This window comes from Amblyomma americanum, chromosome 5 (assembly GCF_052857255.1).
Source record: "Amblyomma americanum isolate KBUSLIRL-KWMA chromosome 5, ASM5285725v1, whole genome shotgun sequence".
Classification (NCBI taxonomy): domain Eukaryota; kingdom Metazoa; phylum Arthropoda; class Arachnida; order Ixodida; family Ixodidae; genus Amblyomma; species Amblyomma americanum.
The window spans coordinates 10,079,682-10,101,258 of record NC_135501.1 but is presented as its reverse complement, the minus strand read 5'-3'; the positions used below and the strand labels follow the sequence as shown (position 1 = coordinate 10,101,258).

At 48.8% G+C, this 21,577-nt stretch overlaps 1 protein-coding gene across 1 annotated transcript; it reads right to left on the bottom strand.

Moving 5' to 3' along the window:
- Positions 1–19,145: 19,145 nt before the first annotated feature.
- LOC144134570 (uncharacterized) lies at positions 19,146–20,770 on the bottom strand. The gene is made up of 4 exons (XM_077667468.1): positions 20,466–20,770; positions 20,076–20,189; positions 19,866–19,933; positions 19,146–19,542 (listed from the first exon to the last, which is right to left on the bottom strand). Exons 1-4 carry the CDS (start codon positions 20,768–20,770, stop codon positions 19,262–19,264), a joined length of 768 nt encoding a protein of 255 aa, XP_077523594.1. The 3' UTR covers positions 19,146–19,261.
- Positions 20,771–21,577: the final 807 nt, after the last annotated feature.

The following is a 21,577-nucleotide window of genomic DNA, read 5'->3' as shown; positions in this document are numbered from 1 at the left end:
CCGGCACATTAACAGAGGAACGACCATTGCTTTCTTCGACGAAATACCTGACGTACGAGACTCCTTCGCCCTCTCCGACCTCTCCGCAGAAGATTCGCCTGACCAAGAGAACTCGCCCACTTTCGACATCAACCCAACCCTGCACTGGAACAGACAAGACCAGATCCGCAATCTGCTTCAAAGCTACAGTGAGTGTTTTTCGACATCGCCGAAGGTGCGACACAAGCCAATTGTCAAGCATCGCATTATAACGGATCAACACGTCCGACCTCTCCGTCAAAGCCCCTACCGTGTGTCACCGCGAGAACGACAAGCCATCCGGGACCAAGTCGAAGAAATACTGCGCGACGACGTCATCCAGCCTTCAAACAGCCCATGGGCGGCACCGGTTTTTCTAGTGAGAAAGAAAGACGGCTCACTTCGATTCTGCGTGGATTACCGCCGCTTGAACAACTTAATAAAGAAGGACGTCTACCCCTTCCCCCGCATCGACGACACACTGGGCCGCCTTTGCAACGCCAAATATTTCTCATCGATGGACCTCAAGAGCGGCTACTGGCAAATTGAGGTCGATGAAACAGATCGCAAGAAGACCGCATTCATCACTCCGGATGGCCTTTTCGAGTTATAGGTGATGTAATTTGGTCTGTGTTCCGCACCAGCGACGTTTCAGCGAGTAATGGATACAGTGCTGGCAGGCCTAAAGTGGAAAATTTGTCTGGTCTATTTAGATGGCATCGCTGTATTCGCCTCAAACTTTGAAGAGCACCTAAAAAAAGACTTCGGACAGTACTCGACGCCATCAAGTCGTCTGGCCTAACCTTGAAAGCAGAGAAATGCCACTTTGCTTACGAAGAGCTGCTGTTTCTAGGCCACATCTTTAGCAAGGAAGGAGTACGCCCAGACCCGCAGAAAACAGCTGCTATTGAACAGTTTCCACCGCCGGCCGATAAGAAAGCAGTGCGCAGATTTCTCGGACTGTGCGCACACTACCGACGATTTGTGAAAAACTTTTCGCACATCGCCGAGCCCCTGACCCAACTGACGAAGGCAGACGTGCCGTTTAAATGGGAAGCGCCGCAAGCAGAAGCCTTCAAGGAACTTCAGCGTCGATTACAGTCCCCACCGATCCTTGCGCATTTTGATGAAAACGCCGATAGTGAAGTTCATAACGACGCAAGCAGCGTGGGACTAGGCGCCGTCCTCGTTCAAAAAAGCGACAGGCTGGAGAACGTCATCGCATACGCTAAACGTTCCCTTTCCAAGGCCGAGGCTAACTATTCGACAACTGAGAAGGAGTGCCTTGCCATCATCCGGGCTACGTCAAAATTCCGCCCCTACCTCTACGGACGGCCGTTCAAGGTGGTCAGCGACCACCACGCGCTCTGCTGACTTGCCGATTTGAAGGACCCCTCTGGCCGACTCGCTCGATGGAGTCTGCGTCTCCAGGAGTTTGACGTCACCGTCGTTTACAAGTCCGGACGCAAGCACTCTGACGCCGATTGCCTCTTACGAGCCCCTGTAGATGCACCGCCGCCGGACGACGATGAGGACACCTTCCCGGGACCCATCAGCCCCAGCTCTTTTGCTCAGCAGCAACGCTCGGACCCCGACCTAAAAGGCCTCATCGAGTACCTGGAAGGCAAGGTTTCTTCACCCCCGCTTCATTCAAGCGAGGACTGTCTTCTTTCTGTGTGCAGAATGAGGTCATTGTGAAGAACTTTACAGCGAACAAAACAGCCTACCTCCTTGTTGTACGTACTTGTCTCCGCGAAGAAGTTCTACAGGCTACACACGACGAGCCGACAGCTGGACTTCTCGGGTTTACTCGCACCCTCCGCCGCATTCAAGACAAGTATTACTGGCCCCGACTGTCTCCCGATGTCGCACACTATATGTGATAACCTGCCGAGATTGTCAGCGACGAAAGACTCCTCCCACACGACCAGCAGGATTTCTGAGCCCCATTGAACCTCCCTCAAGGCCCTTTCAGCAGATTGGCATGGCCTTGCTTGGCCCTTTTCCAACGTCAACATCTGGAAATAAGTGGATCATCATAGCGACCGACTACCTGACCTGCTACGCCGAGGCGAAAGCCCTACCGAACGCAACAGCAGCAGAAGTCACCAAATTTTTCGTGGAGTGCATTCTTCTTCGACACGGCGCCCCCGATGTGCTCATCACGGACAGAGGAACAGCATTCACGGCGGAACTAACGCAAGCCATCCTGCGCTACAGCCAAACCAGCCACCGGAGGACAACTGCATACCATCCGCAGACCAACGGACTGACCGAGCGCCTGAACGAAACCATCGCCGATATGCTCGCTATGTATGTCGATGCCGAACACAAAACCTGGGATGTCATCCTGCCTTACGCCGTCTTCGCCTACAACACCGCAGTGCAGGAGACCACCCAGATGACGCCTTTTAGGCTCGTCCATGGCAGGGAGGCCACGACCACGCTAGACGCCATGCTGCCCAACGTTACAGAAGAAGAGAACGTCGACGTTGCCGCCTACCTTAACGCGCAGAAGAAGCTCGAAGGCTTGCCCGATTACGGAGCAAAGATCAGCAGCGGTCCGACGCCAGACGCTACAACCTACGAAGACGCAATGCGGAATACAAGCCAGGAGACCAAGTCTGGGTGTGGACGCCCATTCGCCGCCGTGGATTGAGTGAAAAGCTTTTGCGCCGCTATTTCGGCCCGTACAAGGTTCTTCGTCGGCTGGGTGAACTGGATTATGAAGTTATCCCTGACGCAATCACTGCATCCCAGCGACGCCGCGTACGACCAGAAGTTGTCCATGTAGTCCGTCTGAAGCCGTATTATGCGCGCTATAGGCCGCTGCATTTCCATGCTCTATTTTCGCAAGATCCGTTTTTTTTTCCTTACTAGTCGCATTATTTGTTTTAATGCATCGGGTCGATGCTTCTTAGAGAGGGGAGTAATGCCGCGAATATTTGCAGTGTGTTCGTTTTTCAAATCTGCCGCCACATCACTTTATCGCTTTGTTTGCTACGCAAGACGCGACTAGATTTATCTCGATTGATCGCAGCCAGGCAGAGCTGATTCTACGTTGTTCCGGAATGTTCTAGTAACTTTGCGCTCTTTATCTCGAAAGTTCCCTATCAGCTTTAAATTGAGCACGGCCGACAGCGGCCGGTGTTTTGTTCGACGACCGCCGAGCACGCTTTTCGCTTCGCCGCCGCCGAGTGATTCAGACCATTTTGGGTGCAAGTCAGCCCAATAAACAGTTTTCTTTTAGAAGACCCTTTCGTCCGTTTTCATCGCTGCTTCGACTGCCGTCACCACTACGTGACAATATGAGCGTCCCATTTAAGATGGACGGAAAAGTACACACCGAGAACCTTATGCTCGCTGACTATTTCTATAGGCTTATCTTGAAAACCGAATGAATTGACCAGAAGAACTGTTTTATTCTGAGCACTAAAAATAACTGCTTTGGATTTAGTTGGGTTTACATTGATTTTATTTACTCTAGTCCATGACGATAGTTTAGGAAGGATATCATTGCATTTTAACTCTAGTGCGCTACTATTACTCTCAGAAGTAAGCAAGGTGCTATCATCAGCATAGATTACGAATTTTACTGTGGTGTCGATATTTACGATATCATTGATAAAGGTAATAAATAAAAGGGGCCCCAATATACTTCCTTCTGGCACGCCACATGCTATTGGTAAGAATGATGACCTTTGGTAGTTAATACACACGCACTGGTACCTATTTTCTAAGTAGAATTTAACTAAAAACAAAGCTGTACGTCGAATTCCATATGATGAAAGCTTACTTATGAGAATACTGTGATCAATGGTGTCAAACGCTTTACAAAAATCGAGGGGAAATTCCGGCTGTCAATAAATTATTATTAATATTTTCCGAAATTATTTCCTTCAGGGCTAACAAGGCGGCATCAGTCGACCGCCCGTTTTTAAAACCATATTGTGAGTTTGTAAAAATATTGTGCTTATCATAAAAGTTTGTAATGAGAGAAAAAATCATTTTTTAATCATTTCGAAAATACTGGGAGGACAGAAATGGGACGGTAATTGGACGCAAGGTTGTGATCACCGGCTTTGTGCAACGCAGATACCCTCGCACATTTCATGGAAGTTGGAAGTATGCCTGTCTCAAGAACAAGATAAAAAAAATATGAGAAAGGGCAGACGTTGGCAATTCTAATAAAAACTTAACAGGTTTAATTTGAATATCGTTAGTGTCCAATGATCTACTGTTCTTTATGCTCATTATGTGCTGTATATTTCATTTTCATCTGTAGGAGCAAAAAATATGCTTTCAGCATAGCTATAAGCTAGAGTAACAGCATCTGAGGAAGTACAATTTGGTGTTGCAGCGTTTACAAAACAATGGTTGAAGTATTCAGCTATGTCGCGATCTCCAAGTTCACGGTCATTAATAGTTATCTTTCTCGGAATTGAACGGGAGTCATCCCGTCCAAGGACATTGTTTATAATTTTCCATGCAGCACCAGGTCGTTGCCTATCTATATCTGCAAACTGTTTTTGGTAACATGCAGTCTTCGCACGTTCAACCTCCGCGTTTACTTGACTCCTTGTTTTCTTAAATTCCTTTAGGGTGGCCTCGGAACGTGCACGTAAAAAATCATGAGAAAGGCGGTTTTTCGTTCTAATCAATTTGAGGTGTTCCCGGTTCATCCATAGTTTTCTCGTTTTCCTTGATGACTTAAGTGCTATCAATGGGAAGTGCTTTGCATACGTGTCCACAAAGATTTTAATAAATTCACCGTATGCATCATTCGGATTTGTTTTGTTCAGGACCGCGTTGACCAATCACATGTCGATAAATCTTGTTTGAACATTTCTAAAGTGTCCTGCGTGATAGATTGAATTATAATGGGTTCTTTGAGTTGTTTGATACGTCATAAATACACGGCAAAGGACACTTATGTCAGATGTTAGAGTGCCAGAGGTATGAACTTTAGTATTAATATTTGTGAAAATAAAGTCGAGTGCGGATTGAGTAGTGACTGTAACTCGTGTAGACGTTGTGATTAGATTCTGAAAACCAGAGGAATGCAACGCAGTCTTAAATTGTCGAGTAGTGTTGGTATCATCAAGTATATTTATGTTAAAATCGCCATCGCAGACAAGGCGGAAGTTGTTGCTTCATATATAGTCCAGCAATGACTCAAAAAACTCTATGAAAGATTTTACGTTACCTCATGGTGGACGATATACAACAGAGATGGTTTCATTTTTGCATTGTACGGTGATTATTTCGAAGTCGGAGGTTATTTGCTAAAGTCAGGCACGATTTCACAGTTCTTGTGCACTTTAACATGAACTGCAACACCGCCACCTCGTCAGCCAGTACGATTTAAAAAGAATTTCTTATAACCTGGTAATCTCAACATATTACATCCGTCGTGATATCACGTCTCTGACATCACAATACTAAATTTAAACCCAAAATCATCTAGAAATGAGGTAAGAACATATTCTTTTCCACTCACAGACCGCGCATTAATGTGCAGAACAGATTCGCAAGATTTTGCAGGAGGTTCAGCATCTTTGGGTAAAATGAATTCTTGGTACTTCTAGAGGAATCCATGATGTTCTAGCTAATCTGCGTTGTTATCAGAAAGAACCAGTCCTATTCCGGGAGCTTTTGTTTCCCTAGATCAAGAAAAAAGCCTTTGACCGCGTTGAGCGAGACTACCTTTTCACAGTTCTAGATTGCTTTGACTTCCCAAAGCGTCTGATAGACGTCTTCAGATTGTTGTACACCGACAGCCTCGCAGTCAACGATCAGATAACCGACCCCATTCCAGTGAGCCGTGGAATACGCCAGGGCTGCACATTGTCATCACTTCTTTTTGCCCTTTGCATAGTACCGCTGTTACAACAAATTCAAAGTGGCAAGTCGACAAGAGGCTTTTCTCTCCCAGGCTTGAGCGAGGTTAAAGTAGCAGCTTATGCTGATGATATTTCTCCCTTTATTAGAAACATTGACAGCTATAGAGTATTTCTGAGGGTCTTTCACGCTTACAGTTGCCTTCAAGGTGCACGTCTCTATTCTGTAAAAGCCAGGCATGACGCTTTGGATCTTTTAATGACCAATTTCCCGATGTTGTCCAATGGGTAGGTGGCGTAAACGTCCTTGGTGTCACGTTCCTCGCCTCCGGTGAAGTAGCCCGAGCCACCTGGAATGAAACAAAACGCAAGGCCGATCACCTTATCAAAGTCACAAAATCCTTCGACCTACCTTGCTCTGAACGAGCTTACCTTATCAGAACAAGCCTAATAGCTTCGTTATTCTACGTTGCAAAAATAACGCGCCCTCCTCGCCGCGTCCTCCAGAGGCTGGCCAGAGCGTGTGGATCTTTTTCTGGGGTGGACACGCCGAGAGCGTTGCAAGAGTTTTTTGTCCGCCTGCCCACCGATATGAGTGGGTTCAGCATCCCGGATCTTGAAGTTATGTGTCGTGCATTGGCCTTAAGGGCCATGTGGGACCTTATCTCAGACACAGCGTACCGAGGAAGAGCGCTCACCGCATATTTGATGGGAACATCGCGTCGCTTCTTTGAGTTATCAAATTGGAAAGGCTCTGCGGCTCAAACGTCGCCAGCTTTCTATACATGTGTCGAGAGATCCTTACATTTTCTTGAAGGTACACTTCCTGATTGCGTTTTAAAAGAATTATCCACGAGGGAAACTTGCGAATATGTTACTTTTCGAACCCTGAATGTAGACCAGCGCAGGAAAGTGCACAAAAGGCGAAAACAAAGAATATTTGCCTCTCTCCCATGGAGCTGATGTATCCAATTTTACCTGGCTTCGCGAATGGGAAGCGTTACCCACAGCTTACTGCCTTGCGGCGTGGGGCGTGGCGCCCTCCGCCTCATGTCCGCAATGCGGTCGAACTGAAACTCTGAACCATGCCGTTTTTGAATGCCCAGTCGAGTGCAATTTCTGGCGCTTGGTAGCGCGCATGTTCCAGGTGCGCATGCGGTGGCAGAGTCGCAGTCGCGATTATTTGTTGAATTAATAATGTGTGTGGGTGCTTATGTACTCTGGAAAAGGAGGGGACTTCCTGTCTTGCGGGGACGCCCACAGAGAGCAATGTTCCCTTTACTGTACCGCCTTAAAACTTTGATGCTGAAACACTTGAATGAAGAACTCGTGGTGTTGGGTGAGGAGGCCTTCCTCCTCCGCTGGTCAACAAGGTTCATTGTTGTTAGCGATAGAGGTGTGCCCACGCCCATCCTTCCGTATTAGGAAGTTTGGCGAGTGTTGCTCATTTTTTCCTTCCTTGTATTCCACTTAAACGCATAAGGAAGCTGCTTTAAACCAGCTAGTGTAAAAACCACGAATTGTTTACTGAGACGTCATTTGCATATATGTGATACCTGTACAATGATTGCTCATTGTGATGTCCTTGGAATCCATACCAGCTGTGTAAAGAGCCCTTAGCACTGTAGATATTTTCGGAAAAATAAAATTGTCTTAAAAGGTCGGGGCTCCGTGCTGAGGCCTGCCATTGCACTGCGGCAGGCTGAAGCACGCCACTACTCCTAAATGGAGTTGATGGGGCATGAAATTTTTGGTAGTCAGAGCTCGCCGTTCGCGCCAGCCCCCTTTATGAAATTCCAAAATCAGAATGGTACCACACATTGGTGTACACCTCCCTTCCTTTGCGGAGTGGTTCGTGTGTCGACGGGTACGTGAGAAAACAAAAATTCAGGGGGCACTTTGTTGACCTAAAGTACGGTGAAGCGAAAGCCTTTAGCGCGGTGTTGCTGCTTGTGTCACTGTTGTGTGGTTATGATGTTGACGAAGTGCACAATTGTTTGTGAATCTTAAAAGCTGGCGACACTGGAGGGCATTTGGGAGGCATCCGTCTGATTCGACGCCTTTCTGCAAACACTCTCCAGAGTCCTAGACATGGAGAACTACATATGCGTTGGCAGGAAGTAGCGTAGTCGTTAGCACGCTCAGCTGCGGAACGGAAGGATGGTGGTTCGTATCCCACTGTGCACATGGTTTTACAGCGAAAGCTTTACTGGCCGCGAACTCGCGATTTCGCCGTGGCGGTGCTCCGAGGAGGCACATGACGTTACAACGCGCGCCTCGCCGCGGAGCCGAACCGGTTTGGCCGGGCCGGCGGCGGCTGGCGCACTGTGCGCGAAATAGAGACATCCTCCAAGCGAAAGCAATTTGGAGGGCGCTTAAGCTTCGCCTTTAAGAACAGGACGCGACTGCGTGTTGAAGCATTCGCAAGGAATCCACGGAACGCCATCGTCCTTCGATGCGGCCCCTTCCTTGCCCGAACAATTTAAGGAAAGGAAACATATATTGGTGGACACCCGAACCGCGCCGTAAGGCAAGGAAAATGAAAATAAATTTTTTAAGGAAAGGAAAGGACGCCTATCTCACATATCTCGGTTGACTCCCGAACTGGGCCGTATGGAAAGGAAGTTGAAATGAAAATTAGTTTTAAGTACAAGAAATTGCCCCGCCGCGGTGGCTCAGTGGTAAGGGCGCTCAACTACTGATCCGGAGTTCCCGGGTTCGATCCCGACCGCGGTGGCTGTGTTTTTATGGAGGAAAAACGCTAAGGCGCCCGTGTGCTGTGCGATGTCAGTGCACGTTAAAGATCCCCAGGTGGTCGAAATTATTCCGGAGCCCTCCACTACGGCACCTATTCTTCCTTTCTTTTTTCACTCCCTCATTTATCCCTTCCCTTACGGCGCGGTTCAGGTGTCCAAATATATATGAGACAGATACTGCGCCATTTCCTTTCCCCAAGGCCCGCGTTAGCCCTTCTCTAGTGCTGGCGTCGTGAAGGATGCGCACATCCAAACGCCATGGTCTGTGAGGAGACGCTGCAGGCGCCGGAACCCCGATTGACAGAACAAAGGGGTGATGGTCTGATATGTATACCGGCGAGGATGGCAGCGACATTACGTTAGCAGCACACAATGTCCTCGAAAGGCCCGTCGGTACATACGCCCTGCCTAACCTGCTCGATGATAATCCGCGACACCAAGTCCACACAAAGACGCCGCCATACAGGAGCTCATAAGCGTCTGTGAGCATAAACTGGTTCACTAGGCGGCGCAACTCGCGCGCATTCTAGCCTGGCCTACCCCTACCAGGGCCCCTACCAAGGCACATCAGCGACAGTATCGAGCACGCAGTTGAAATCGCCCAACATCACAACGTTTCGCCCTCCAAGAAAATACACATCTAGATCTTTAAAGAATGAGTTCACCAAATTTGGATGCGCAGGTGCATAGATGCAAAGAATTATCAGGCGCGTTAACCGTGCAGTCGAACGCCAGCACGCGTCCAAGCGCATCGTACGTAACACGATGGTCTCGCAGGAGTATGCGGTTCAAACCAAGAACGCCAACGCCGCTGGAACGCGTGCTGGCGTACGAAAGGAAAGCATCGATGCCGAACCTACGCTTAAATTCCAACACGTCATTCAGGCGAAAAAAGGATTCTTGCAGGAGGATATCGCAGCCCGATGAACCAGCGAATGCGACCACCTCGGCCTGCTTCATAACATCGCGGAACCCCTGCATGTTAAGAGTGATGTTATGGGTAGTCATTTTGGAAATGAAAAATAAAACGAGAAGTTGTGATGTTTAGGCAATACAATGCGCGCCGCAATGGGCGCCAAACCACCTCACTTTTTTTCGTATAGGGTCGGACCATGCAGAGGAGTCATGAGGCCTCCTTGGCCGACCAGCATGAATGTCGGAGTCCGTAGTCGACGCATGTGGACGCTTTAAGCTCGAACTCAAAGCGACCATCTCAACATCCGAAGACAGGGCACTAGAAGTGCTGGCGCTAATCCTAGATGTAGAAGAGGAGGGCGACTGCAGAGTTTCCACGTCAGGAGATGGTCTTGGCTACTGCCCGGCGAAAATATCTGTGCCGACGCATAACCTTGATGACGAACGATACGCTGTCGGCGGCCTCGGCTCCTGCCCAGGCACGATGACAGTCTCATCAATGAAAAGGTTGACTGAAGAAGATGAGGACGACAAGCTCCTCTCGTCACCATCGGCCTCAGATATGTTGGCGTTGTTGCTCAAAGCCGCAACGCTGGCTGCGCGCTGCCGCGCGGGCTCCGAGAGCGGCTTGTCCCTAGCATCGGAGACTTGCAGGGGCGCCATGGGCTCCGTAGCGGCAGGTACACTTGGAGAGACTGAGGCTGACAGAGCAGGCACATTTACTCTCGGCTTGCTAGGTGCATCACTGGAAGCATCAGCCGCAGGCACCGGTTCTTCCACACAGACACTTTGAGATTCAGAGGAACCACCCGTAACAGCGTCGGTGTCGGAAACGCCGTGCTCCTTGATGGCTTCACCGGCTGCATGTGCGGCCAGCGGAGGTGCAGGTCAGGCAGCAGCCTCAGAGTACGAGGGCTTGATCGCGCATGCCACGGTAGCGCGTGGATCACGACAACGACGACACGGCAGCACACAACCTTGGCCGTGGTGCCCAAAGAGCCCGCAGTGGGCGCAGAACGGAGCCGTGCACTGTGCCATGAAGTGTGCAGTCGACCCACAACGCCGACAAACACGCTGCATGCCTTTGTAATCGCGTCACGCGGTGGCCAGCGACCTTTATGTAGTTAGGCACGGGCTACTCCGGCTTCATTTCAATTCGGGCGTGCTGGGTCCCGCTGGTGACAGTGGGACGCGACCCCATGATGCCGCAACTTATGTGCAGCACCTTGCCATAAGCGGAAAGAGCCGTGGCAAGGGCATCACTTGGTACGCGGGCGGGCGGGCAGACCTGAGTCACCTGCGGGCTCAGGGGGACGATGGCGACGCGTTCCTTGCCGATGATGCGCAGGACGCCTCAACGATTGCAAGCGTGGCGGCTTCACTCTTCACGGTTACTTGGTAATCCAACTGCGGAGGCTGTCGCATCGACGACATCCCCCGGACTAGCCCCCTCAGGGACGACGACGTCAAAGGCAAGAGCCTTTGTAGTTGGCTGGCTCACCATATTGAGGCGCCCGCCAGCCGATGGACACCCGAACACAAGAACACGACTGGAGGTCGAACGCCGGCCACCGACGCAAGCCGGCGGCCGGAACACCCACAGGAACGAACGCTAGCGCCTTATATCCTTAAAGCGGATTTTAAGTGTCCGCATTTTAAAAAATGAAAAATAAAGTGAAAATAAAAAAATTAAAATAAAATTTAAGTGCCCCTATTTAAAAAAATTAGGCACATATCACAAGCGCGTACGTTGATAGTGTTTACATATTTCTTGCTCACGAACGTGCAGAACCTTTCTTGTTTTCTGCCCCGTTGTCGGAATTGTTTTCTTTTTTGCTATCCTTCGGTTATGCAGGTATTTTTCTATTGCGCAGAGTCAGTGAATTCGTCTAGAGTTGTTAAGCCGGCATGACGCACATGACACTCGATATGTTAATCGTACTTCCACTTGTTCTAAATAAAATTGTGTTTATACATTATTCTTTACGTAAAAAGAAACAGACCTCCTGTATGACCAGCTTTGGCTTGGTTCAGCCCTTTGCCTGCCAACCAATCAGTAGATGTTATAACAGAAACATTTCCGTCTGGACAGTTTGTGAAATCACTTGTTCAGAATATTAATCATCATTTGTTTGAAGTAACTGTCCTTATAAGGGCCTTTTCCCGGAATGAAAAAGAAATAAAGCACTTCTTTTTTGCAGCAGGTGAACATTTTTTCTAGCTGAGATATGTTACGATGCGTTGATGCCGTTCTGGGACATATCGTTGACACCACCCGCTGCCACAGCGCCCGCGACCCTCATCTCAAGTCGTGATTCTGATATTCCGGAACCATTGATCCTTCTTGTTGCTCCATGTTGCGCTTTTGAAGAAGTTTCGGAATGCCACGTAGCGTTGTCTGGTGACGATGCGCATGCGTAGACGCGCGGAGAGCAAGGCTGCTCTTGTTTGTTTTGTGTTCATTCATTACAACACGTGCACGTGACATATGTTGACTCCTTAACATGATTACATGCCTCAGACAGGGTAAAGAGTTAAACAAGACAAAACCAAATCTCAAACGCAGCTAGATTTGCGGTGGAAAATATATTCACATTTAGAGGGGGCGCCCTCGCGCCGAGTGAAAACATCGGTGCTGGCGGCGGCGCAGCGAGGGCAGTCAGCGGCGCACACCTCTAGCCACGGGGTGGCGGCGCCTACACGCTGAAGGCTCGAAATGCTACCGTAATGTAGCTATCACTACAAAAGGCGTCTCCACCCTCGTTCAGAATTATCGCCCCGTTTCATTGCTATGATCATGTTGTAAAATGTTTGAACACATAATTGCCAATTACATAACTGAATTCCTAAATAACAAAGGTTTTCTAACTCCCCTGTAGAATGGGTTTAGGAAAGGTTACTCAACTGTAACTCAGTTAACTACAGTTGTGCACAATTTCGCAGAAATCCTTGATAGGTCCAGCCAAATAGATTTAATTTTTTTTTAGATTTTACCAAAGCGTTTGTTCTTGTTTCACATAAAAAACTAATTTGTAAATTCAGATTCGCTGGTCTGCCTACTTTCTTAATCAAATTGATTGCCGCATACCTCATTGGCAGAACCCAATTTGTTTGTGTTGGTGGCCACTCCTCGCGCTCCCTTCCGATAACATCTGGAGTCCCTCAGCGAAGCTTCCTTGGCCCGTTATTATTTCTTATCTATATAAACGATATTGTTAACGCTACCACAGAACCATTTCAGATGAGGCTGTTAGCGGACGACTGCGTTTTATTCGCAGAAACTAAAACTGCGAAGGACCAAGTAGTGCTTAACTCTAACCTCAACAGCATTAACGATTGGTGTTGCAGACACGATATGAAACTAAATGTTGAAAAAACAGTTTACAAAGTAAAAAAATACACAGTCTATCTTATCAGTACCGCATGTCATAACGGTGCCTATCAGAAGTAACGCACTACAAGTACTTTGGTGTAACAATAACTAATACCTAAAGTTGGAATGCTCACATTTCTAGCATTTGTCATCGTCCTTTCCTAAGCTGCGTTTTCTTAGATATAAATTAAAACGAGCCCCTTCCGCAACCAAGCTTTTAGCTTATACATCAATCATTAGATCGAAATTAGAATGTGCCTGTACAGTGTGGGATTCTTTCACTTAAACTTATAGCCATGCGTTAGAAATGATTTAGCGGAAAGCAGTTTGTTTTATTTTTCTAAATTCCGCACTACCGGTTCCCCTACAACTTTTAATGAATGTTAACGTAATACAGACACTGGAAACTCGAAAAAACTTTTCCATCTCAAATTTCTCTTTTTGTGATCAATTTCTCTTTTTGTTATCAAGTTATCAATGAGCGCGCACCATTACATAAAACCACTAGTGACCCGATTAACGAGACATCGTCCCGCCCAGTCCTTAAAGCGTGGCCCGCTTGGAGCGTTTTTGCCCGCGAAATCGCGTCGCGCACCCGACGCCCGCGCTGGCATCGACGAATTCACTCCCGCATGTTCAGCAGCCCAGTACCGTTTTTTTTTTCTGCCGCCTAGTTGTGCGATGCGCGCGCCCCCCTACATACTGAAATGAGGCGGATGCGCAGGAAGCGAAGTGAAGCCGCTGACTCGCGCGCGCATCCTCCATGCGAGCGCGTCTCCCTCAGCTGGGAGCCGCGTGCAGCGGCGTGTCTCCGTCCAGAATCACGTGACACCCGCTCTGGCTCTCATTGGCCCTCTGTCGCTGCCCTCTCCCGGCGTCGGCGCGGCGTCGGCATTTTTTTCTGTTCCGCCAGAACCAGGCGGTTTGGTAAAAACGTCCTATCCGGTGGCAAAAAAACGCTCCGCTGCCGTCGACGCCGACGAATCGCCCGGAAAAACGCTCCATGCGGGCCACGCTTAACATCTTATCGTGTCAGAACCAACTTGTACAAATATTCTTATTTTCCCCGAACAATAACGGAGTGGAACCAGCTTCCTTTGAGTGGACTATTAAGCACCGAGATTATCGCCAGTTTTTTTTATAGAAACTTCTGAATGTTGTATGTCGAGTTCTGGGTAGAAATTGTGTTCATTTTGCCTATTTTTTGTTCGAATCATGCATGTGTTGTCTTTGGTTTGTTTATCTGCTAATTTGTGTGCTGTTACCTCGCCTTGTATCTCATTATATTGCCCCTCCTGCCTGGGCCTACCAAGGCTGGCAGTATTGGATAAATAAACAAAACTAAATTAAATAAACCGTTTGGCGCTGCACACATGTCGACTGCCATACCTGCCTAAGCTTCTTCAAGACGGGTTATGCCCTTGAACGGCGCGACGGACACAAATCTGCGGCAAGAATGGGAGACGGGCACGGAACGGGTCCCTTGTTGGCGACACGCCGACCACAATTAAGACCCCTGTCACACGGGCACTTTCGATCCTCATTGAGTCAATGCTCATCGAACTCAATGCAGATCGACGGTTGTCACACGGCCACTTTCAAGCGCAATCGAGCTCGATCCTGCTTGACTCGATGCCGATTTCTCAAGAGTGCTTGAGGTTCCAAGCACAATCGAAAATACTCTCGCTCTCATGAAGCTATAAAAATAAACACAAGTTAACAAAACCAAACCACAATTGTTGTCGTTGTAATTGATTAAAATGTAATACAGAACATTTTTCAGGTACTATGCCTGCTTATATGCAAACATTTGAAAATAATCTCTACACCACGCTCCAAGCTTCGCCGTCAGTGTAAACAAAGATGGCGTCCTCCTGCTCGTCGGCGCGGAAACTGTGGAGCGAGCGCGAGACAGGCGCTCTCATCGACTGCTGGCAGAACCGCCTAAATAATTTGCGGCGCCAGAAGAGAAACGCCGCAGTCTATGCAGAAATCGCGGAGGCGTTGCGGACCCTCGGGTTGTATCGCACAGCAGCAGAGGTGCGCCACAAAAACCTGGCGCAGATACGCAATGTACCGATTTGGCTACGGATTTGGCTGCCGCTGCCCCCGACTGCACAGTGTTGCAGGACATCGCCATGTTATGGCTGTCGGCGGAACATTTGGCGCCACCTAACACACATGAGGGAGACTTCTCAATGAGCATTGAAAATGCCCGTGTAGCACCGGATGTTTCGAGTGTGCTCGAAAATCTCCATGCAGATCGAGCTCAATGAGGATCGAAAGTGCCCGTGTGACAGGGGTATAAGCCGCCGCTCAGCCTGCGTCGGGCGTCCCTTTGAGGCTGAGTTTATACTCCGATGTGTGCGGCGCCGCGACGCCACATTGGCCAAAGCGATACCCTCTACAATCCAACAGCGCTTGACCGCCGACGTGTTCGGCGGCTTCGGTGCACTCCGACCATGCTGGCGGCAACTTGGAGCATTGGCAGGATCGTGGCAGGATCGTGGCAGGATCATGGCAGAGAAACGTTAGCCAGTTTTTGCAGAAGCAACTAAAATTGCTCGTCTTGAATGACCCTTTCCTCACGAAAAAATCTGCTGATGTTACGCATTTTCTCACCAGCACAGATGATACTGGGTTTGGGTTCTCTGTAGATGTGCAAGACCTGTTTTATTCGGTCCCTCAAGATCAGCTTCTGTTGGCTGTGAAAGAATGCATTGAAGAAAACGGCGACGTGTCTGTTCAGAACTCATCAGGCGTGTCTGTAGAGAATTTCGTCTCTTTATTGCAGTTTTACTTGAGATCTACTTTTATCGTCTTTGACAACCTGCCTTTTTTGCAGCGCAATGGAATTTGTATTGGGTCATGCGTGGCTCCAATTTTGTGCGATATATTTTTAGCAAAAGTAGATCAGCAGCTAGATAGGTATCTTAATGGGGGGAGGGGGGGGGGTTTAAAGGTTTTTAGATTTGTTGACGATTTTTTAGTGCTTTTAAAAAGGCAGACGACCTTCGCCTACCCCTCTATATATAATGGCGAAGTTATAGACGCTTTTAACAAACATGGACTCGGGATAAAATTCGCCCATGAACTACCTTACGCAGCTGTTTTACAGTTTTTAGATCTGATACTAAAGTTCTCTGAAAGACACGTCTGCTGGGCCTATTACTCTCGTGCAAAAACGTTTTTGCTGCCTTATGATTCGGCACACTCTAAGACTATTAAAAGAGCCATTGCTTCGTACTGTTTGGAATCCTGTCTCAAAAAATCTTGCCCGCATCAGATGCAATCAAGTTTTCAGAATCAGAATAGTCGGCTATTGGCGGCGGGTTTCCCCCCTTCGGTCTTGATTGCTGTTGCTGAAACCCTGCTTCAGAAATTAAAGACTGGTACAAGACTGAATGATGACCGTCGGAAGGCTGATAAGCCTGTTGTTTTGCCATACCTGCACAAGACTTCGCACAATGTCAAGAAAGTGGCCAACAGGCATGGGGTGTCCATTGTATTTTCGGGTCCCAACAAGCTGGGAGAGTTGTGCCCACACATTTGTGGCTCCAAGAAAAGAGGATGCCAGATACGATATGACTTACCGTTTGTCAGGTGCTCAACAGGCGTGATCTATGCCATCCCCATGACGTGTGGAAAGATTTATGTAGGCGGAACTGGCCGTTGCATCAATGAACGATTGGGGGAACATGTCCGAAATTTAAGTCAATTAAAAGGCAAGTACGCACATTTGGTTGCGCACGTAATTAAGTGCAGAGGATGCGTGGCTCGTTTGGCTGAGACTAGGGTTCTAGGCAAGAGTGCCGACAAGACTGCGCGTGTTAGCCTGGAAGCCTACTATATCAAGGAATATGCAGACACTTGCATCAGCTCTCCATCGTTATCGCTTTTTGTAGCTGAAATAGGCTTTTTGGAAGCAGCTAACGTTTGAGTGTTTGCTGGTATCCTTATTGATTGTCCGCTCCCCTCCTTTTTCACCTATGTTGCTCGTATTATGTAAGGCGTGCCTCCGCTCAATAAAATTCAGTTGTCAGTCAGCGCTCGTGTCGTGTCTTGTCTTTCTTGTGTGATTGCATGTTTTTGCGCTGCTCCGTTCCCTTGGTTAAAAAAAAAATTGGAGCATTGTATCTATTTCGCGCCGAGCGCGCCAGCCTCCACCGGCCCGGCCAGACCGGTTCCGCCTCTCTTCGGGGCAGCACCTCCTCTATTTGTAAAATTGGTAAAAATAGAGGAGGCGCTTGTTGGGGCGTGGCCTCCGCGATCGGCTCCGGCGGCGCGCCGTTGCTCCGGCCGTACCATTCGCACGGAGAGAGCGTAATCGGAGAAAGCGGTGTGACTGCTCCTCTCGCCGCACCGTGGCGCGCGCAGCCCAAGGCTCGCTTTCCCTGATGCGGACGGGCGCAGCCTGTCACGCGGGAGACCGGGGTTCGATTCCCCGACGGGGAGCCATCCTCCCCAGCGAGTCGGCTGCTGCGGCGTGCCTGGTGCTTCTCCATCTGCTCTTGGTTTACGTGCCCCAGGTGTTGTCTGCGGTGTCCTTGTGAAGTGCTGTCCCTGTCCTGTGCCACCACCTCAATCCCCTCCCCTCCCCCACATCCCAATCCCCTGGCCCCCAAGAGTGATGCCCACGAGGCCAACATACGTCGGGGCCAGTATCCCCCTCCCCAGAATATCCCTTAGCATCAACAACAACGAAAACGCAGTTTTCGCAGCCTGTGTGCGACGCGCACTAGAAAATTTACGCACAGCACAAGTAGCTGACTGGTGCAATTAGGCAATTTCTTTTTTAAATTATGACGCAGACTTAGGACCGGGGTGAGGCAGATCGTCATGAGAGCGTTCGTTTCACAACACGCAGGCAATTTTCTTTATTTCTCTAGCCGTGCGTGGTTCCAAAACACGGAACATTTTACAGTTGAAAATAGAGGGTTAATTTAATTCTGCAGTTCCTTTACATATTAGTTTAGAACCTGAAATTACTTTTGATATGTAGAGATCAAGGAGTTCTGTCAGTTTTACTCTAGAAATGGTACAAATGTGATTTGCTCTTACATGCGTGTGTGACGATTCGTGCACATGCACCGGTGCCACGGCGAGCCGGTCAGTGACTTTTCCTGGAGACGGTTGGCCGCGCCGTCCTGACGTCGGGTCGCAGCGGAGAGACATGACCATATTTGGTTGTGGCGGAGAAACATGACCATATATGGTAACCGTCGACAGCCCTGTCGAACGACGCTTGAGTGTCCCCGTCATTATGCACCCCTCGAGAGCCACGGGGGAGTGGACAAAGGCGCGGCCACGGCTGAAGAAAGAGGCAAAGGCTTTAAAAGCGGAAGCCGACGGGAGGAAGGGGGAGAGCGATCGGGGCGAGTGGACGAGAGGGCCGGAGACGGAGCGAGGCAGAAGACTGGGGCTGCGCATTGACCTGAGCCCGGGGTCTAGCCGTCGCTAACGTTCGACCTTCGCCAACGCGCCTCCACGCCTGGCAGCTCATCCAACGACCAGCCGAGAACGAGGGCAGCACAGCCACGAGGAACTCCCAGCCCGGCCGCTGCAGACAACCAGCCATTCATCGAGCCCGTGCCACACCACACTGACTCAGCCCCGGCGACGACGAGCCCAGCTTCTGTCCCGTAAGCGGCATCGAGCCAGATGCTTTAATTAAATCACTTCAAAATCATTCTGGAGTCTGTGCATCAATCTCCTCATGCCCAGTGTGGACCCAGGGCCATTTTAAGAAACTGGTTCATCACACGTGTAATATATTTAGCTTTCAACGCTTCAGATGCCACTGAATGCATTGTCCCACTCAAATGTTGGGCTTCCTTTTTGTGGATGGCTCTTTTGTGACGTGTTCAAATGTATCATATTATACCCAAATCCTGCTACAGCCTCGAAAGAGGCTAGCAGTATCCCCAAATAAAAAAAGCCTGCAATGCATAAGGTTTTTTTACGTTGTGTGTGGTTGGAACTGAGGCGAATTTAGTCTCGTTTTTTTTCTTTCGTGCGCGGCAAGCAAAAAAGAGGGTTTAAAGCGCCGAAGCTACAGCTTGGCAGGAGGGCAGATAAAACCATTTGAGGATAAATTACATTTTATTTACAAAAACAAAATCGGAGCCATATTGTTCGGCATCCGTTTTTACATTGTGCTTACACGGAGCACTTTCATGTGCAGTGGCTTGCAGGCCAACTTTTTGCGGTAAGCAGCCCTGTCTGTCACAGTAGCGCCGACGTTGGCTAAGAGTGGCCTCATGAACTTATCAAACACTACAGACAGTGTGCTTGCGGCGTGGTCATCCCTTGCTGGGCAAACGAAAGGGGGGCACTGCTCTAGTTGAGGCAATGACAGTTCAGCCAGCTGCTGACGCACGTTGCTCTTTTTTATGTGCGGCAGGGCAATGTGAACAGCCTTCTTCAACTGTCACAAGGACCGTGACAATTTCTGACCTTCGGAATGTTAGCCCACCCCTTGATTGCAGGTCAATAAGCCCCATCAGCACGGGACTGGGTCCATCCGACTGGTGGAGGGGAGGGCAGAAGCTGCAAGTTCTCCGCTTCTCAACTGCTATCGCCACGAACCCTGCTATATAAGCGATGCTGGCATTTGCTATGGTTGATGGGGGCCGCTGCACTGAAAGAGAACATACCCATATTAGTATATGGAGCTAGACATCCTGCAATGTATTCCCATTTGTGAGAGCACAAAAAAAACAGCTTTTGGCACTAACCTATAAAAAGTTCAGCAGGGCAAATTTTAGACAGCATGTAGAGACATAGCTTATGCATAAACCAACTATGGCATTTATCATGTCGCCACTCAAGGTGCATTCCCTCAAAATTTTCAAATTTTGGGCATTGATACCACTCAGTTGTTATAGCCTTGACATAACTCGAAATGATCGCTTTCTGGTGGCACTTCACATGGGTGGAGTAGGTGAACGAGTGTGCCCTCACGAGACATCGCTTTCAGGGATGTGAAGAGCTCGTCAATGTGCATCACAAAATCTTCAGTTCCTGTGAACCTGAAACAAAAATATGCACACTATTCATATCAGCCAAATATATGCATTAGACAAATCGCTGTTGGCTGCAGAAGAACAGCACTAGTAGTCCAGCGAGCCAGCCAAGCGTAAGCTCTTGAGAAACATTTGATGCAAGATATACCTGGCTGGGGCAACTTGCGCCGTCTCGGTCGAATCATGCGTGGTTGCCTGTGCTGTTGCTTCAGCCGGAACATCAAGTTCGGAGGACGTCACATTCAGGGAGGCACGATGCATACTGCAATACATGTAAAACAGTTACCACCACTACTAAGCAGCAGCCACATTAAAGCAAAAACATTGCCCATCGGCACAGCAGGATTTGCGTGCTCGTGTGTTCTGAACTGTGAAAAGTTCCAGTCAGCAGGCAGGCTACAACACTAGTAGCTGCTAGCATCGTGAAATCTTAGTTGTGCAAGGGCCTCGAATGTGATAAGCTTTCTATTTTGGAACAAGAGACAACCAGTTCACAACTATCAGCACTCGTCCTGGAGCTCAAATAACATGCACCTACCCCAAAACAGTCTGTCCATTTTCAACGTTTGAAGCTTGGGATGGGCACAGGCTGTCAGTCCGCAAGATCCTCTCCAGGCTAAATGTCACGGCTCTTGCATCCAGACAGTCGTTTCCGCCAGCCATTTGCCGCAAGGAACTGAAGAGGAGCTCGACGGGGTCGCTCGAGAAGTTCCTCGTTAAAACATAAAAGAAGCCGCTCTCGAGAAGGTACATAATGCATAGTACCGTAGATTTGATTGTCAGCAAGATAGCTTCGTAGGTTTCAGCACTAAGGAACTTTTTCCCGCTGCTTTTTACAGGCATTGTAGAGAGTTTCGAGGTAGCCTGGGAACTCCTTCTCCAGCCATTGTAGGCGTTCGTAGGTAGCGCAATAAAAGTGCATCTGGTCAGGCTTTCTCATATGCACATGTGCTGCTCGGTGGGCCACATTGTGGATGGCAAACCACTTCTGCATCATCTTCATAAACAATATTGTTGCGTCTGCGTTCCTGGACTGTTCTGCCAGAGGGTGGTAACTGGGGTATTCTTTCAAAAAAGAAAGCGCCGAGATAACTTCATCTGAAAGCAGCTGCACTGCTCTGCCCACATGCATCTTCTCAAAATTAGTTGGCTCTATGTGCTTCTGTGTCAGGAATCGAACTGGTTTCACAATCTCGTTTTTTTTTTTTTGAGGGGCATAGAGCTGCTTCACAAACTCTCTAGTTATTGGCTGACTGCCATCTGTCTTTTCCCCGTCCAGAAGAAGGCTTCGCACGTTTTTTATAATATGACACTGGTCAAAGGACAAGAATAGGCTTCTTTCTGGACCACAAGGATGACTGACCACTGGCTTGAGGGAGCCATTGCCCAGGTGGCGCATCATTGTGACATTAATCTTGTGGTTATCCGTGAAAATCCCGACGACGTAGAGGCCACACTTTTCAACTTCAGCGATCACTTCTTTTGTCAGCTGATACATGAGCTTGCCACTTAATCGGTTAGTGAAGAAAAAGCCGCAAGGAATTTTGTACGACGTGGACAGGCCTGTTGCAACGAAAGAGAGCACCTTGTTGGTAAGCACGATGTTGTTTACATTCTCTCCTGTCCCAGCGTTTTCTATCACAGTTTCCT